The sequence below is a fragment of the Chiloscyllium punctatum genome, chromosome 40 (assembly GCF_047496795.1).
Source record: "Chiloscyllium punctatum isolate Juve2018m chromosome 40, sChiPun1.3, whole genome shotgun sequence".
Lineage (NCBI taxonomy): Eukaryota > Metazoa > Chordata > Chondrichthyes > Orectolobiformes > Hemiscylliidae > Chiloscyllium > Chiloscyllium punctatum.
In genome coordinates, this window is record NC_092778.1 from 11,276,100 (window position 1) to 11,295,788 (window position 19,689).

General features: G+C 42.2%; 1 protein-coding gene across 3 annotated transcripts in view; it reads left to right on the forward strand.

Annotated features, from left to right (window-relative positions):
• The window catches only part of sdk1a (sidekick cell adhesion molecule 1a), a 903,166-nt gene that overhangs the window by 330,545 nt on the left and 552,932 nt on the right, over positions 1-19,689 (forward strand). For all 3 annotated transcript variants that reach the window (XM_072559294.1, XM_072559292.1, XM_072559293.1), the window contains exons 2-3: positions 13,390-13,549; positions 15,674-15,780. In XM_072559294.1, coding sequence (XP_072415395.1) covers positions 13,390-13,549; positions 15,674-15,780 — 267 coding nt within the window. The remainder of the gene's footprint in view (positions 1-13,389; positions 13,550-15,673; positions 15,781-19,689) is intronic.

A 19,689-nucleotide genomic window follows, 5' to 3' on the forward strand; every position in this document is an offset into this window, starting at 1 on the left:
GTGGGTTAGTAAATTTGCAGATGACACAAAGTTTGGAGGTGCCATTGATAGTATCGAGGGCTATTGCAGGCTGCAACGTGACATAGACAGGATGCAGAGCTGGGCTATGAATGGCAGATGGAGTTCAACCTGGATAAATGCGAAGTGATGCATTTTGGAAGGTCGAACTTGAATGCTGAATATAGGATTAAAGACTGGATTCTTGGGAGTGTGGAGGAACAGACGGATCTTGGTGTTCATGTACATAGATCCCTCAAAGTTGCCACCCAAGTGGATAGGGTTGTTAAGAAAGCATATGGTGTTTTGGCTTTCGTTAATAGGGGTATCGAGTTTAAGAGCCGTGACGTTTTGCTACAGCTCTACAAGTCCCTGGTGAGACCACACTTGGAATATCGTGTCCAGTTCTGGTCACCCTGCTATAGGAAAGATACAGAGGCTTTGGAGAGGGTGCAAAGAAGGTTTACCAGGATGCTGCCTGGACTGGAGCACTTGCCTTATGAAGAGAGGTTGAATAAGCTCAGACTTTTCTCTCTGGAGAGAAGGAAGAAGAGCGGTGACCTAATCAAGGTATACAAGGTAATGAGAGGCATGGATAGAGTCAATAGCCAGAGACTTTTCCCCAGGGCAGGACTGATTGGCATGAGGGGTCACAGTTTTAAGATGTTAGGAGAAAGGTATAGAGGAGACATCAGAGGTAGGTTCTTTACACAGAGAGTTGTGAATGCATGGAAAGTGTTGCCAGCAGTGGTGGTGGAAGCAGAGTCATTAGGGACATTTAAGCAACTGCTGAATATGCACATGGACAGCAGTGAATTGAGCGGTGCGTAGGTTAGGTTATTTTATTTTACATTAGGATTAATCCTCAACACAACATCATGGGCCAAAGGATCCTGTTCTTTGCTGTACTTTTCCATGTTCTATGTTCTAAGTTTCACAACATCCTTCTGACAGGAAGGAGACCAGAATTTGCACATAATATTCAAAATGTGGCCTAACCACGGTCTTATACAGCCGCAACATGACCTCCAAACTCCTATAGTCAGTGCTCTGACCAATAAAAGAAAGAATACCAAATGCCTTCCTCACTATCCTACCTACCTGTCACTCTACTTTCAAGGAGCTATGAACCTGCACTCCAAGGTCTCTTTGTTCAGCAACACTCCCTAGGACCTTACCATTCAGTATATAAGTCCTGCTAAGATTTGCTTTCCCAAAATGCAACACCTCGCATTTATCTAAATTAAATAAATCTAAATCTGCCACTCCTCAGCCCAATGGCCCATCTGATCAAGATCCCATTTTAATTTGAGGTAACCTTCTTTGTTGTCCACAACACCTCCAAATTTGGTGCAAACTTACTAACTATACCTCTAATGCTCATATCCAAATCATGTTAATAAATGATGAAAGGTAGTAGACCCAGCACCGATCCTTGAGGGGCTCCACTAGTCATAGGCCTCCAGTCTGAAAAATAACCCTCCACCACCACCCTCTGTCTTCTACCTTTGAGCCAGTTTTGTATCCAAATGGCTAGTTCACCCTGTGTTCCATGAGACCTAACCTTGCTCTCCAGTCTCCCATGGGGAACCTTGTTAAATGCCTTACTGAAGTCCATATAGATCACGTCTTCTGCCCTGCCTTCATCAATCCTTTTTGTGGCTTCTTCAAAAACCTCCAAGTTTGTGAAACATGATTTCCCACACACAAAGCCATATTTACTATCTTTAATCAGTCCCTGCCTTTCCAAATACATGTACAGTCCCCTGTCTTGTCCTACCTGTCTATCTTCCTTTCCACCTATCCACTCCACCCTCCCCTCTAACCTATCACCTTCATCCCACCCCCATTCACCTATCGTACTCTATGCTACCTTTTCCCACCCCCGCTCTGCCCTCATTTATCTCTCCACCCTGCAGGCATTCTGTCTGTATTCCTGATGAAGGGCTTTTGCCGGAAACGTCGATTTTCGTGCTCCTCGGATGCTGCCTGAACTGCTATGCTTTTCCAGTGGCACTCTAATCTATAATCTGGTTTCCAGCATCTGCAGTCATTGTTTTTACCTAGTTGATTTTAACCCTATTGCGAATCCTCTTGCGAGGATGCCTGCCTTGAAGAAGTTTTCCTCCTCTCTCTACAAGAATCTCAGGGAGTCCCTCTCCCACTGCAACTCCCAGATCATTTCCTCTGCCCTGAAGCTCTTCAACCATGTCCTGAAACAGACTCGCTACCACAGCCACATTTGCTTCCTCAGTGCCTGCCTCCGGAACCAACTCATCCCACACGGACTTCGGACCACCTTTAAACCAGCAGAGTTCGGATCCAAACAGGACAAACAGTACAGACTGCAGATTCAAAAACACCGGCACTGGTTCTCCTTCAAGGTCCTCCGCTCCATGCTCGCAGCAATGTGCCGGCACCTAACCTCTCGACAGTCAGCCCTGCCTCAGTTGAGGGCCACACTCTCTCAGAATTGCAAAGGACCCCTCCTTTACTATATTCTCAGGAGAATTCATGCTCTCAATAAACAGTATTTCAACGCCATCTCAAACATCAAGAACTGTAAGTACAACAAACTTTTATCTACCCACCTCCATAACCAGCGCTCTTCAAACATTCCAGAAGATTCCCCTGGCCTATGGAACTCCTCTGATACCATCAGCCATGCGGCTGGTTCAGCTACCATCCCAACCGTGATTGATGACGTCACTTCCGCCCCCATCACGGCCGCTTCCACAGCCACTTCTGCCCCTCACAATTCCCCATGCACCACAAGTGACATCACTTCCGCCCCTCACACCATTGCTGCTGTCACATGCTTAGTCACTTCCGTCCCCCCTCAACTGCCGTGTTTGCCACCACTTCCGTCCTCACCAACGCCACTCACCAGCATTCTGCTGACACACACCCCCTGCAGATCCCACTGTCACCATCCCCACCCCTCAGAACCCTGAGGGGAACACCACCCCTGCTCATGACTCCACCCCCATTCCTCCCACCACCGCACCCACTCCAGTTATAGGCTCCACCCCCATTCCCGGCTCCATCCCCATTCCCAGCTCCAGACCCACACCAGATCCCAGCTCCCAGCCCTGCCGAGTTTTCACCATCCCCCCCCAGACCTCCCCCTCACTGAGGAAGAGCGATCCATCCTCAGCAAAGGACTCACCTTCATCCCCCTCCGCCCATGCATCAATGAATTTAATACACGCCATGACATCAAACACTATTTCCGCCGCCTCTGAGCTTACTTTTACAATCAAAATTCCTGCCCACCTTCCGAGGACCCCTTTGACCACTCCCAATACACTCAATCCACCTGGACACCCCGTGCTGGCCTATTACCCGCCCTCGACCTCTTCATTTCCAACTGCCGCCGGGACATTAACTGCCTCACCCAGTCTACCCCCACTCCAACCTCTCACCCTCACAATGCGCAGCCCTCCACTCCCTCTGCTCCAGTCCCGACCTCACCATCAAGCCAGCGGAAAAAGGGGCTGCAGTGGTAGTCTGGTGTACTGACCTCTACACCGCTGAAGCCAGATGCCAACTCGAAGACACCTCCTCCTACCGCCCCCTCGACCATGACCCCAGAACCTCATCACCTCAGGAGATCTCCCACCCACAGCTTCCAACCTCACAGTCCGTGAACCCCGCAATGCCCGGTTCTATCTCCTTCCCAAGATCCACAAGCCTGACCACCCTGGCCGACCCATTGTCTCACCATGCTCCTGCTGCACTGAGCTCATTTCCACCTACCTTGACACTGTCCTATCCCCCCTAGTCCAGGAACTCCCCACATACATTCGAGACACCACCCACGCCCTCCACCTCCTCCAAGACTTCTGTTCCCCGGCCCCTAACGCTTCATCTTCACCATGGACATCCAATCCCTCTACACCTCCATCCACCATGACCAGGGCCTCCAAGCCCTCCATTTCTTCCTCTCCCTACGTATCCTTCCACCGACACTCTCATTCGTTCGGTTGAACTGGTCCTCACCCTTAACAATTTCTCCTTTGAATCCTCCCACTTCCCCCCGACCAAAGGGGTAGCCATGGGCACACGTATGGGCCCCAGCTATGCCTGTCTTTTTGTTGGCTACGTAGAACAGTCCATCTTCCATAATTACACGGTCACCACTCCCCACCTCTTCCTCTGCTACATTGATGACTGCATTGGCACCACCTTGTGTTCCCGCAAGGAAGTTGAACAATTCATCAACTTCACCAATACATTCCACCCTGACCTTAAATTTATCTGGACCATCTCTGACACCTCCCTCCCCTTCCTGGACCTCTCCATCTCCATTAATGACAACCAACTTGACAACGACATTTTTTACAAACCCACTGACTCCCACCCTACCTCTTGCAAAAATGCCATCCCGTATTCCCAATTCCTCCGCCTCTGCCGTATCTGCTCCCAGGAGGACCAGTTCCACCACAGAACACACCAGATGGCCTCCTTCTTTAGAGACCACAATTTCCCTTTCTATATGGCTAAAGCTGCACTCCAATGCATCTCGTCCACTTCCCGCACCTCCGCCCTCAGACCCCACCCCTCCAACCGTAACAAGGACAGAACGCCTCTGGTGCTCACCTTCCACGCTACCAACCTTCGCGTAAACCAAATCATCCGCCGACATTTCCGCCACCTCCAAATGGACCCCACCACCAGGGATATATTTCCCTCCCCACCCCTTTCCGTCTTCTGCAAAGACCATTCACTCTGTGACAACCTGGTCAGGTCCATGCCCCCCAACAACCCACCCTCCCATCCTGGCATCTTCCCCTGCCACCGCAGGAATCACAAAACCTGCGCTCACACCTCCTTGCTCACCTCTGTCCAAGGCCCCAAAGGAGCCTTCCACATCCATCAACGTTTTACCTGCACATCCACCAATATCTTTTATTGCATCCGTTGCTCTACATTGGGGAGACTGGATGCCTCCTAGCAGAGTGCTTTAGGGAACATCTCTGGGACATCTGCACCAATCAACTACACCGCCCTGTGGCCCAACACTTCAACTCCCCCTCCCACTCCGCCGAGGACATTGAGGTCTTGGGCCTCCTTCACCGCTGCTCCCTTACCACCCAATGCCTGGAGGAAGAACACCTCATCTTCCACTTTGGAACACTTCAACCCCATGGCATCAATGTGGATTTCACCAGTTTCCTCATTTCCCCTTCCCCCATCTCACCCCAGTTCCAACGTTCCAGCTCAGCACTGTCCCCATGACTTGTCCTACCTGCCTATCTTCCTTTCCACCTGTCCACTGCACCCTCCTCTCTGACCTATCACCTTCATCCCCACCCTTATTCACCAATTGTACTCTATGCTACTTTCTCCCCATCCCCACCCTCCTCTCATTTATCTCTCCACCCTGCAGACACTCTGCTGTATTCCTGATGAAGGACTTTTGCCCGAAATGTCGATTTTCCTGTTCTTCTGATGCTGCCTGAACTGCTGTGCTTTTCCAGCAGCACTCTAATTTATAATCTGGTTTCCAGCATCTGCAGTCCTTGTTTTTACCCTGTTTTTACCAAATACATGTACATCCTGTCCCTCAGGCTTCCTTCCAACAACTTGCCCACCACTGACATCAGGCTCACCAGTCCATAGTTCCCTGGCTTGTCCTTACCACTTTTCCTAAGCAGTGGTACCATGTTAGTCAACCTCCAGTCTTCCTGCACCTCATCTGTGACTGTCGGTGATACAAATATCTCAGCAAGAGGCCCAGCAATCATTTCCTTAGCTTCCTGAAGTGTTCTAGGGTACACCTGATGAGGCTCTGGGGATTTGTCTACTTTTATGTGTTTCAAGAGATCCAGCACTCCCTCTCGTGTAATATGGACATTTTTCAAGATGTCACCATCTATTTCCACACATTGTATATCTTCTATTTCCTTCTCCACAGTAGACACTGATGCAAAATACTCATTTAGTATCTTCCCCATCTCCTGACGCTCCACACAAAGGCCACCTTGCTGATCTTTGAGGGGCCCTATTCTCTTCCTAGTTACCCATTTGTCCTTAATGTATTTGAAAAAAACCTTTTGGATTCTCCTTAATCCTACTTGCCAAAGCTATCTCATGTTCACGCTTTGCCCTACTGATTTCTCTCTTAAGTATACTCCTACTGCCTTTATACTCTTCTAAGGATTCACTCGATTTATCCTGTCTATACTTGACATATGCTTCCTTTTTTTTCTTGTGCTTATTATTATTAAATACTATTATTATATTTAGTATTAAACTATTATTGTACTATTCAATGTTACAGATTGGCTCTCCACACATATATTAATGACTTCATCATGATTATATTTCTTTAATCAAATTTGCAAAAGATCTGAAAACTTCCTGAGTCTTGTCAGTTTGAGTAACATTAGGTGATTTTTCTAATCTCTCTCTTTATCTCCTATTTCAATAATTGCTTGATTAATTTTAAAAAAATGAACATACATTATAATATATCTGTCAAGGAATTGTTTAAAATGTTTGTGATTCAGTTGTGGTTTGTTAGTTGTCCAGCAGCTGGCTTATTTGCGTGGAGGGCATTGCACTCAGAAAGGCTTTTGACGTCAACCTGAATGATTATGCATCAGGGCTATTGTTTGAGCCTGACCTCGAAGTAAGGAGTGAATCTACAGTACCATTTGATCTCCAAGTTTTCTGCATCTCTAATGCTGGTATTTCTGTTGCAACTTTGGTAGTTATGACATCAGAGCTGAAAAATGTGTTGCTGGAAAAGCGCCCGAAACGTCGATTCTCCTGTTCCTTGGATGCTGCCTGACCTGCTGTGCTTTTCCAGCAATACATTTTTCAGCTCTGATCTCCAGCATCTGCAGTCCTCACTTTCTCCTAGTTATGACATCAGACACATTTCATGTCGAATGTTGTATTTTTGATACTGATCTTCTCAGCATTCCTACTCATGTTTGGGTATTTTTACTTGATCTTGGATGTGATCATTGTTATCTAGACCAGTAATCTCTCTTACCTTGATGCAGGCCTTAAGGTACGGGAACATCCACGCTACGATTTGACCAAGCAGTGAACGAATGGCAATGTAATTCCAAGTTAGGATGATATGTGACTTCATGGTAGTGTTCAACTACAACTGCTGCCTCTGTCCTTGTAATTGGTAGAGTTTGCAGGTTTGAAAGGCACTGTCAAAAGAATCTTACTGCATTTCTGCAGGCCATCTTGTAGCTGGTACATGGTATTGCCACTGTGCGATGCTGTGAAGGGGAGTGAATGTTAAAGATGGTGGATGGGGTCCCAACCAAGCAGGCTGCTTTGTCCTGGGTAGAGTCAAGTTTCTTGAGTGTTGAAGCCATCCCCATCACACCCTGGAGTTATGCCTTCTAGATGGTAGACAGGTATTGGGACAATAGGAGGTGAGTTACTCACTACAGAAATCCTAGGCTCTAACCTGCTCTTCTAGTGATTGTATTTATAGCATTTTTTTCTCTGATAAGAGACCTGTGAATTAGTATTGAAGCTTCACCAAAATGCTAAATTAAAAAAAGCAACAATTCAGTCATTACTTCTGTAAAATCCAATTCTCCATGCAAATATTTTTAGATCTTAATAGTTTCATGTTACCATTACATTTGTTCCTGAGACAGAAGACTTGCTACCTTCCAATAGCTATGGTTCAAGATTCAAGCATGCACTGGCCAACATATGACTTTGTAACTAGACGGAAGTGGGTACTGCAGATGCTGGAGATTAGAGTCAAGATTAGAGTAGTGCTGGAAAAGCACAGCAAGTCAGGCAGCATCCGAGGAGCAGGGAAATTGACATTTCAGGCAAAAGCCCTTCATCAGAAAAGCCCTAATTAAGGGCTTTTGCCCGAAATTTCAATTTCCTGCTCCTCAGATGCTGCCTGACCTGCTGTGCTTTTCCAGCATCACTCTATCCTTGACCCATATGACTTTGTAACCTCTTACAGAGAGATGCCGACAGGGTGGGTTCACTTCCTGCACTGTCTGAAGTTAGCATGAGGGACTCTCCTTCTCAATCTTTTGCCCTGTGGTGACCCTCAGGTTAAACAACCATCAGTCGTCTCTCTAACGGGAGTAAGGGATTACTGGACAATGACAGGCCAGTCAGTCTACAAACTTGTAAAAATTGGTTGGAGATAAATATGATCTTTGGCATTCATTTGAGAACAATAGCTTCAAACGTTTTTAAATTACTTTGCACAGTTTTTTAATTGTATGTGATCAGCATGATAATTGCCAAGTTGGTACACAGTTTAAAGCGCAAATCAAAATAATGTGCATGCTGGAGATCTGAAATCAAAACATTGTGGAAAAACTCATCAGGGTAGGCAACATCTGTTTAAGGTGGAGTGACCTCTGAACAGAACTAATTCAAGGTCATTCCACCTGAGCAAGTAATTTGTTCCCTTCACCAATGCTAGGTTATCTCAGTTTTTCCAGCTTTTTTATTTTCATTTCAACTTAAAGACAGCATTGGTTCCACTGCTAAGTACATGAAAATAGCATCTGAGGTATAAGTGGTGTACCTCTTGATCTACATATTTAAACAGTCCGCTACCTGTTCTGGAAGAGACTGCTAGATGCTCGTTTTAAATCATTGAACATTGTGAAAGGTGAACCTGGATCAATAAAGGGATGTCTGAAATGCCCCAAAAATGTTCCTCTATGTGCTTTTCAAGTGAAAAACAAGTCAGCAGCAATTGAACATTGCCTCCATGTAAATAAGAACCTGAAATCCTTTTAATGCAGAATTTCAGTTTCATGGAGAAGCTGAAATTGTTCTCCATGGAGCAGAGGTGTTAAGTGGGGATTACAGAGTTATTTGATGTGATAAAAGATTTTGATAGAGTAAATAAGATGAAGCACTTTTCTCTGGCAGAAGGACGAGTAATCATGGCTCAAATTTAAAGTAACTGTCAAAACAACCGGAGGAGAGATGAGAAATATTTTTACATCGTGAATTGATGTGTTTGGAATGTCCCACTTAAAAGAGTAATGGTAGCGGATTCAATAATAACTTGCAAAAAAGAATTGGATGGTAGTTCTTTCGTCATGATGACCCAAATAGCTATCTTCTGGCAGCACCTTTCTATGCACTAGTGATGTATACTGGATACGATGTATGTTAGCTGTTATTAACATAAAGTTCAGTAACCCAGAGTGATACCACTGTCTGGCAAGCAGTGTGTCATAATGAAGAACCTACTGTCTGATTGGAACATGCACACGGATGTTCTACTCCCTCTGCTGTTGGACTGTAATCTGATTGATGGTGTGATTATGATGGCTTAATAAATTTCAATGACAGTTTACTTGAACATTTGGTTTAATTTGTATGCTGCTCCCTATACTGTCTATAACAAAATTGATTTGCCTGTAACTGCAGACTGATTATTATTAATCTGAAGGAGGAATTTATGAAATCAGGTCATAAATTAGCCTCAAACCTTGGTTGGCCAGTGCAGGACTCATCCATCTCTTTTAAAAACACCCCCCCCCCCCCCCCCACACAATATTTTCCAGACTTCGAACATGAGAACGCTGCCAGGCGTGTTCCCAAAGGTTAGACCTCAACCAGTCATATGTTATAAAAATACATTCACAAGAAGCTCATTTGACATAATAATAGTTATAACAAGAATGATGTAATGACCAAAGATGATATAGGTCTGATTTCAGTGAACCTTGGCAGCAATGAATTCATTAATTTTGGATTTATTTATTTTTCCTGATTTTAACATTAGTATTAGACATTGTATTTGAATTATTGCCCATATCTGTACAGCTTCCACAATTAAGATTGAATCATAGAATGATTACAGCACAGCAGGAGGCCTCGTCACCCTTTGTGTTGATGCTGTCTCTCTGCAAGAATAGTTCAGCCAGTTCAGAATGTTCTTATTGCCTGTGGTTCAGGACAGTTGATCAGTTCTTGACTTTTTATTCTGAATCAGTTAGAAAGGAGTGCATAAAGTGACTAGCAGTGTTTTCTTTTGTCCCAATGTAGCTGGTTTTCACAGCATTACGTATCAGGCTGGTAACCCAATATTGAAAATGATTCATCTATTTTCAGCATTGGATTTTATATTTCCTTATAAACAAAGATATCTGATGCTGAATTCATTTAAAAATAGACCTACAAGAAGGCATTTGTGCTGCCACCTTATTCACCTGTGTACAGTGGTTTGTTTCCATAATTTACAAACCAATTATTGAATTTTCAATAAACTTGGTTAATTAGTTTATTTTCATAGTCCCAAGGATCCTGTCAAAAACAATTGGGGTATCACCACAGATCTGTTAGCATCAATTTGGCACCTTGATAATATAAAAATAATTTGTTACATGAGCACCAAATTTTTTGAAGTAATTTATTTTCTTCGACTTATTCTCTAATTACTGGAAAACACATTGTATTTAGAAGTAGTGAGTTGTAAAGTGGCTTCTCAAACAGCTTTATAAAATATACAGATCATTGCAGCAAGACTAAGGCTATATTCATAGGACTACAGGGAGTTCATTTTATGTTCTGATTCACCAGAATACATTAATTGGATATTTATTTCATTTTCGTTTTGTGGCACCTTGCTGTACATAAATTGACTGTTGCACTTGCTTACATAACAACAATAACTAGTATTTACAGGTGTTTTGAATATAGAAGGACGTCAAAAGGGTTCATAGTAATGTAAGAAATTCTCCAAGCCAAAAGAAGAGAAACTACAAGGGGTGACCAAAAATTAGAGATGGAATTTGATGGTATTCTTTCAAGGGGAAAGCAAAATGGAGAGGTGAAAGATTCGACAAGCATAAATAGCTGAATACATGGCAGAAGTATAAGAAAAGATCTGCTGACAATTTTCTCAGTAAAGAGAAATAAGAGATGTTATGGAGCAAAAGCAGACAGACTTCATGCTAAATATGAGATTAACTAGAGCCTGAATTTGCAAATAATTGGGAATCATTGAGAGGAATATTGAATTTGTGTTCGGACTCTGGCTTTGGTCAGAAACTAATTATTCTACTTTCTCCTCCTTAAAAGAGTAGTGATATGGAAGAATTGCATGTTTCAAACCTTCAGGTTGGCATGACCTTCAAAATGTTGCTTTCGATGGATAAAGCAATTAGTAAATTGTTGGGATTCTTGGCAGGGTGTAGGGAATATAACAGTTGAGATGTCAATTACGAGGAACAGGAGGGTGAATAGATGTAAAACCTCTGTTGGACCATTGTGTGTAATTTTGGGACGTACTATATTAAAGGGTGTACCTTTTATTCTATTTGTATTGCAAGAAAGCTTGAGCACAGCCGTCACAAGTTCAGTGTCATGGAAAATAACACAAATTGCACCAGTTTTATAGAAGTGTCATATCTCTTGCTCTGTCTTTAACATGTTGGCTTCGGCTGCTTTGTGACAGAATCTTTAACGTTTACATGCAATCATTATAATAATGTCATTCACCTCACTGAATTTCTTTCTGGAGCAGACCATTAGTCACAATGAGAATGTTTGCTGCATTTGTAAATATTTGTAAATCTGTGCAGCTAAAATCGTGAAGGACATGATATGTTGAGAGGAATTAACTGTTCTTCCTTTCTGCCCTATCAGCTTCTAGCCAATAATATGAAAGCATGATCATTATAGTGCTGCTCATATCCTGAAAGTAAAGTACTTTGTACTGTTTGTGTGTTTTCTTAATGATTGTGGAAAAATTTCTCCTTTCTCTCATTTTGTTTCCTCACTTCTCTCACAGACTGTCAAAAATTAATGGAAGTTATTTGCAGTTGTTTGAAAGAACTTGTGTATTGCTGGAAAAGACTTTGTCAAAGTTTTTCAATTTTATTTGGACTAACAATCCTCAATTGAATGTCAGCATAATTTCTCTGTATGTTGCACTTGGGTGTACTGAAAGCTGCATACATTGCTACGCAGGGGTCTGTTCTTTACAGACAGAAAGTATTTACACACACATGGTACCTGTTTCAAATGAACAAAATAGGCGACAGCCATTTGCTGGTTAATTTCTCAGTAATGCCCCGACTCATCAGAATCAACTTGCCTGGTTTATATTGATCAAAGCCTGGCTGTTAATTGTTAAACAGCATGGATGGGTGCATTCACTATTGCAATGCCTCTCCAATCAGAATCCTCTTGCCAAACAATCCCCTCTCATGCAGCACAAATATTGATTTTCCCCTTGAATTTCTATTACCATGAAAAGTCCTGAGGAATGCAAAGCAGGAGGCTTCAACAATTTGTTTACAAATATACTAAGTTAATTGTGTTGTTAGTACGAAAGGTAAAGTAGTATCTGGTGTTTTGCTTTAGGGATTGGAGAGAAGGGGCAACAGTCAGAACAGAGTATGAGGAGGGATACAGACTTGGGGCTGGGATGTTCCTGTGATGTTCAGGATCTATTTTAAACTTCTATACAGCTGCTCTATTCAAAGTTTGTGAGAAGATTTGTAGCTCGGGTGCTCGTTGTTGTGGTTCTGTTCGCCGAACTGGGAATTTGTGTTGCAGACGTTTTGTCCCCTGTCTAGGTGATATCCTCAGTGCTTAGGACTCTCCTGTGAAGCGCTTCTGTGATCTTTCCTCCGGCATTTGTAGTGGTTTGAATCTGCCGCTTCCGGTTGTCAGTTCCAGCTGTCCGCTGCACTGGTCGGTATATTGGGTCCAGGTCGATGTGCTTATTGATTGAATCTGTGGATGAGTGCCATGCCTCTCGGAATTCCCTGGCTGTTCTCTGAGAACAGAGAACAGCGAACAGCCAGGGAATTCCTAGAGGCATGGCATTCATCCACAGATTCAATCAACAAACACATCGACCTGGACCCAATATACCGACCAGTGCAGCGGACAGCTGGAACTGACAACCGGAAGCGGCAGATTCAAACCACTATAAATGCCGGAGGAAACATTACAGAAGCGCTTCACAGGAGGCTCCCAAGCAGTGAGGATGTCACCTAGACAGGGGACGAAACGTCTGCAACACAAATTCCCAGCTCGGCGAACAGAACCACAACAGCTGCTCTACTATTGTGCATAGTACAGAGAAACTGGTAAAAAAGGGTGCAGAGGTACATATAATTGGTCTCTGTATCTACATGATGGATGATACATTAACTGTCATATAGTCACTGCAGATAAATGAGGTGTCTGGAAATCGACATCCTTGAACGAACACAATCATTTTTATTGTATTATTAACATTGTTATTGAATGCTGTTGTTGAACTTTTACCATACTCCAGTAACTGCTAGAAAGGTTCTGCTGGAGCTGTCAAACTGAATTGGATGCAGTGTGTTTATATTAATCTAATAGTATTAATTTCTGTCACTGTACAAGTTTACAATATGAAATTCTGTCTTTCAGATGATGTTCCTCCATATTTTAAGACAGAGCCAGGACCACCACAGGTTCACTTGGAGGGGAATCGTTTGGTCTTAACATGCCTGGCAGAGGGAAGTTGGCCACTTGAGTTTAAATGGTTACGAAATGATACAGCAATCACAGCATTCTCTCCCGAGTACAGGTAATCAAAGGGAGCAATATAACATAATTGAGCTGGCAAAGTATACTTGGATAATCTGATAAATCAAATAGGGAGTCTTTTATTTACGTATATACTTGCACACCACAGTTTAATGATTGAGTCTGCATCAGTGCAAAACATGTTAAGATTTGCATTGACACAAAATTTACAACATAATTTGGGAGTTTCATTGACCATTTTATTGTAGGTTATATTGCTATCTATTTGGTCTTTGATTTGCAAAATTGTCTGGGATAAATTGAATGCTCAGGTCAACTTATCTAGTCTCTATTCATAACCCTGTCTGATTGGCTGATCAGTATCAGTGCCTTAGAATGCTGTTCCCTAGTCAGGAACCACATTTTTGAGTCTTATTACAAAGGGTTGGCTTGGTTCAATTGTTGCCCATCCTTAATTGCTTTTGAAATAAGAATGTAAGGAACAGGAGTAGGCAATTCAGCCATTCAAACCTGCTCACTATTCAAACCGATCATGGCTGATCTCATGTTGGCCTGAACTCTACTTTTTTTGCCCACTGTTCATAATCCTTCAACCATGGCTAATTAAAGATCTTGTCTGTCTCTTCCTTAAATTTACTCAATAATTATTGTACTCTGGGGTCATGCGTTCCACAGATTCATGACCCTTGAGAGAAGTAATTCCTCCTCATCTATGTTTTAAATCTGCTACTCCTTATACAAAAGTGATGTCCTCTTATTCTAGATTCCCCACAAGAGGAAACATCTTCCCTCCATCCAGTTTATCGAGCCGCTTTAGCATCTTATCTATCTCAACGAGATCACTTCTTCCAAACTTGAGCAAGTACAGGTCTAAACTCAAGATTCAATGTTTCTTCATAGGATAGACTCCTCACCTCTGAAGTCAGTGTAACGAATTTTCTCTGAAATGTCTCCAATGTAACTACATCCCTCTCTAGTAAGGTGGTCAAAACTGTACCAATTCTCCAAGTAGTCTCAATAGTAACATTTCTCTACTTTTATACTCCATTCCTTTGGAAATAAATGCCAGAATTCAATTTGCTTCCTTATTACCTGCTGCATCTGCATACGACTTTTCTGTGATTCATACATGAGGACACCCAGATCCCCCTGTACTTAAGCATTCTGAAGTTGCTCTCTATTTAGTTAATAAGTTGTTATTCTATTCTGCTGACCAAAATGGATAACCTTACACTTATCCATGTTAAACCCCATCTGTCAAATTTTATCCTATTCACCTAATCCAGCCATATTCATTTGTAAACTCCTTATTTCTTCATTCCAACTTACCTTTCCACCAATTTTAGTGTAATTTGCAAATTTGGCTCTATTACTTGCTATTCCTGCATTCAGGCCATGAACATAGATTGTAAATATCCCAACTCTGTCTTCTGTTGGTTAGCCAATCCTTTGTCTGTGCTAATAAACTTTTGTGATCTTACATAGTGTTTTACCCTTGCATGTAGTACGTTATCAAATGTCTTCTGGATGTCCAGATACACTATATCGACAGGATCCCCAGTATCCACTTTGCTTGTTACACCTTTGAAGAACTCTAGCAAATTAGAAAAACCCTGCTGGTGGTTCATAAATTATGCTAACTGTGATGAATTGTATTTTGACTTTCTTAACAATGTATTCTAGCAGGTTCCCAATGACAGATGTTTAACTGGTCGAGAATTTCCTCCTGCTCCTTCCTTTTTTGAATAAAGGTGTTATATTAGCATTTTTCCAACCACTGGAACCTTTCTGAAATTCAGGGAATTTTAGAATATTATAACCACTGGATCCACGATCTCTGCTGTGATTCCTTAAGACCCTAGAATGTAAACCATCAGACCCAGAAAACTTGTCTGCTTTCAATCCCAGTATGAAATTCATGGCTTGTACAATATCAGGAGTAAATTTTTGCCTTCTTTAGTGGATCCCAGATGGACTAATACATAAACCAGACACCGTATTACAAAAAATGTAAATAAAATGAAATGACTTCATATTGCTGGTGGAAAATTGGCATTAGTTTGAGAATGATCAAACAAAAAAACAGAAGTTGCTCATTTCTGTCAGCATTATTTTCTCCCCCGTTGATTCTCCAAACTAATCTGAACATTTATTCTTGTCCAAGGTATGTTATTCCATCCCTCCAGCGCTCAGACACTGGGTTTTATCAGTGTGTTGTGCGGAACAGACGTGGAGCACTTTTACAGAAGAAAACACAAGTACAAGTTGCATGTAAGTGGATGCTACCCTCTGTCACCGTGATGTACAGTATCTGAGTTGTGCATATGAGCAGCTTTGTTCGTTTTGTATTGTAAGAAATGCTGTTAAAACTTCATTTTCATGACTTCTTTGAAATATCTATTGGAAACAATAGTGGCAAATGGTCCAATTTACAGCATGTGCACTTGAAAGCAGACTTCCATGTGGATGATATAAATTAAATACCTTTATAGAAACATACAAAATAGAAGCAAGTATATGCTATTTGGCCCAATGAGCATGCTTCATTGTTCAGTATAATTATGGCTGACCCTTTAACATGCTCTCCCCATTCATCCTGCATCTCTAATTTTCTGTTTAATATTGTCCATGTGTTACCACTTTTGCCTGAAGATACTTATTAGCTTCACCCAAACTTATACTACAACTAGATTTGCGAAGCCATTTCTTTTCTCATTCTTGCACTGACTTCACCATTTTTCTGCCGATGACATTCCGCATCCTTTTCCTTTTTGCTTGTCTTTCCTAAATATTAAATGCTTGAGCATGTTCAGGTACCAGGTTTGACCGCCGTACAGCTACATCTCTGTAATTGCAATCACAGATAATAATGATCTAGTAATGTTTATAATGATTTGATCTGTAAATGCATCTCCCTGACTGCACATACTGTGTATTCTGCCACTCAGTACCATTACTTTTGCTTTTTTTTTTAAGTATTGCATATCTCTTATTATGTTTCCAGGTGGGATACCCCAAATTGTCAAACTCCCATGTGAAAAGGGAGGAATTGAATCTCCTGCCTTATTCACTTGCCCTGTTGGTTCATCATGACAAGGTTCATTGTGATAAGGACCTCTTCTCCTGTGGATGCCTTTCTCCCAGGCCAATTAAATTTATGTTTTTGAAGAAGCCCCTTTAACCAGGCTTCCTTGAGCTTATGAAAGATGGAGTTTAGTATTTCTTTTCATCTTTAGTATCTAATAATACCACCCTCCCTCATATGTACACACGTGTATCCAAAAACAAAGAACAGTTGAAAAAGATATATGGAGCAGATTGTTGAATTCTGTGAGGGATGATGGGATGTTGCAGCGTCAGTATTGGGTGACAGTGTGGACAGTCAACAGCTTAGTGGAATTTACAGTCCAGTTTTCTTTTGATGATTGCTAGCTTGCAATACTGAAAGCACATTCACAGCCTACTGGTTGACTAACATAAACAGGCCAGGGTTTGCAGGTGTGTTCCAAACACCTGTCTCGTGTATTCCTGGAAGGGTAAAATGCAAACATATCTTCCACCTCATGTATCCAGTTTGGAATATTACTGACATATGTTTTTTTCTGCTGAGAGTTGTGAAGGAATTGCCTTGTACTTCTACTTCTTGAAGTCTCAGTCTTTGAAGCTTCTGTGGCATCCTACCATGTGTGAAATTCTAGGGATTCATTCAGCAAATTCTTTGGCAGTCAAAATCAGTGCTTAAAACTTAGATTGTCAGTCATGCTTAGCTTGTAGTCTTTGTTGAAAAAGACGTGTCTTGTCTTGAACTTCAGTATCATCCATAAGTAATCTGGGGTTCTGATCCATCATTGTGGCGTCTCCTATTTCTGATCTCACTGTCATGTGACAGGGAGTAATGCTGAGATTATTACCTTTTGAGGTTCTGTTGCTTTTTAATTTATTTTCATGAATCCCCTCTTTTTACTCATTGTTGGCACTGACATGGACCCCAAACTCTGCCTTTTCACCATCCCCATTTAAAATGTTCTCTAGCTGTTAAGGGACATCCTTGATCCTGGCATCAGGGCGACAACATACCATCTGGTATCTGGTCTGCAGCTAAAGTGTAAAGCAATAAGCAAGAAATTAAAAAGCAGGTAATTTTAGACTTGCTTTGAGATCAACTTTGTTCACTAGATGTGACTGATACCTTGTAACTCAATTCATGCAATCAGATCTTATCCAAAAATAGTTATTTGAACCTGGCTTGTTCTTTCCCTATGTTAACTAATGTAGTTAATCAGGAAAATCAACTGTGCAGTTTACCCACAGAGTTTCTCCAGTACTTTGTTTTTGTTTCAGATCTCCAGCATCTGCAGTAGTTTGCTTTTAGTAGTTTGTTTTTCTTCCCTTAATGAACTACCTCTGCCACATAGTTTCATTAGCATTGATGGCTTGAAGCAACTAGATAAAGTTATGGCCATTATCACTAATTAATCTCTGCTAAAGCAAAGGATGGCATCTTTACTTGTATTGTGATATCAGCTCTTCTGCACTAGATCAATGTTGTCTAATTGAAACTGCTGACTATCCACAGGTGTGCCAGGAGGTACTGTTTTAGCCACATGCACTAGTGATAGTAGAAAGTATTTAATGTTGGTTGATTAACTTGTGGAACATCTGTTGCTATTTTGAGTGAAACTTTGCAATATTTCATTTTTCCCAAAGTTTGGAATTCTGGAATTGGTGTGCCATACACAATTCGTCTGACTACAAATTAAGGCTTTTAGCAAGCAGTTTTTGCAGCGTTTGGACTTCACATTGATCACTAAAAATGCTGAGTTGTGCATTGAGGTGCAGTCGTCTCTTTCTCAATTCACTCTGGATTCTGGCTTTCTGGTCACTCCACTGCTGTAAATTTGGTTCCATCCCTTGTTCTACATCTAACGCTTGTGTCTTGCTCCTCCCCTGTTCCCCCTCTCCTTGTCTCAGCTTCCTTCTCTCTATCAATCCTACTCCCCTTGCATCCACACTCACTGTTCTCCATAAGGCCATGCCTGTCTTCTCCATCCAGCCATCCCATATTCTTCATCCTGATGCACCTCAGTTTTTTAAATACAACCATCCTGATTCTCAAAAATATAAAGATCAGATGTGGTCTCATGTGTCTCCTCTGCCATTTCATAAGATGATACTTAGACAAGCAGGAGGCTGGAAGAACACAGCAAGCCAGGTAGTATCAGAAGGTGGAGAAGTCAACATTTTGGGTGTAACCCTTCTTCAAGAGGAGAGCTACAGATAAACGGGGTGGCGGGGGCAAGGTGATGAAGTAGGGTAGATGAAGATAGGTCGAGGGTATGACCTGGTTGGTCAATGGGAGGAATGAATCCAGTAGGTGGCTGAGAGGAGTGGAAGGGAGGGGGAAAGCTGGGTAGGGAGCTGGGGGAAGTGAAGGGAAAGGAGGTTATTTGAAATTAGAGAATTAAATGTTGAGTCCTCCGGGCTGTAGGCTGCCCAGGTGGAAGATGAGGTGTTCTTCCTCCAGTTTAGTAAGATCATGGCTGAACATCTATGCAAGCTCTAAATTTCCATACGGTTCTCACGTGCATTGATTTCCTTCGATGTTAAAGTTTTTTTTAAAATGGGATGCAAGTGTCATTGACAAAACCCAAATGTACTTCCCATTCCTAACTACCATCTTGGACCTTTGCAGTCTCTGTGCTATGGATGAAACCACATGCTGTCTGGGAGGTTATTTAAGGTTTTTACCTAGCCATGATGAGGGTGGATCATGTAGTTACAGGTCAAGATGTCATGTGACTTGGAGAGGAACTTTTGAGGTGCTAGTATTCTGATGTGTCTGCAATCCTTGACGTTATAGGTGGTAGAGGTCACTGGTTTGGAAGATACTGCCAAAGGAGTCTTGAAAGTTCCATTTTGTAGATGGTGCACACTACTGTTACTGTGCACTATGTATCCATTAGAGTTTAGGAAAATGAGAAGTGGTCTTGTTGAAATATCGGAAACCATCACAGGACTTGACAGGCTAGTTGTTGAAAGAATGGTAACCCTTCTAAAAGAGGCTCAATGGGCAAAATTACCTTACCCCTGCTCCCAATTCCTAAGTATTCATGTTTCGACTTGTGGAGGTGACTGGAATTGGAGGACATGGTTTAAGAAAAAGTGGTCCTCCTTTTAAGA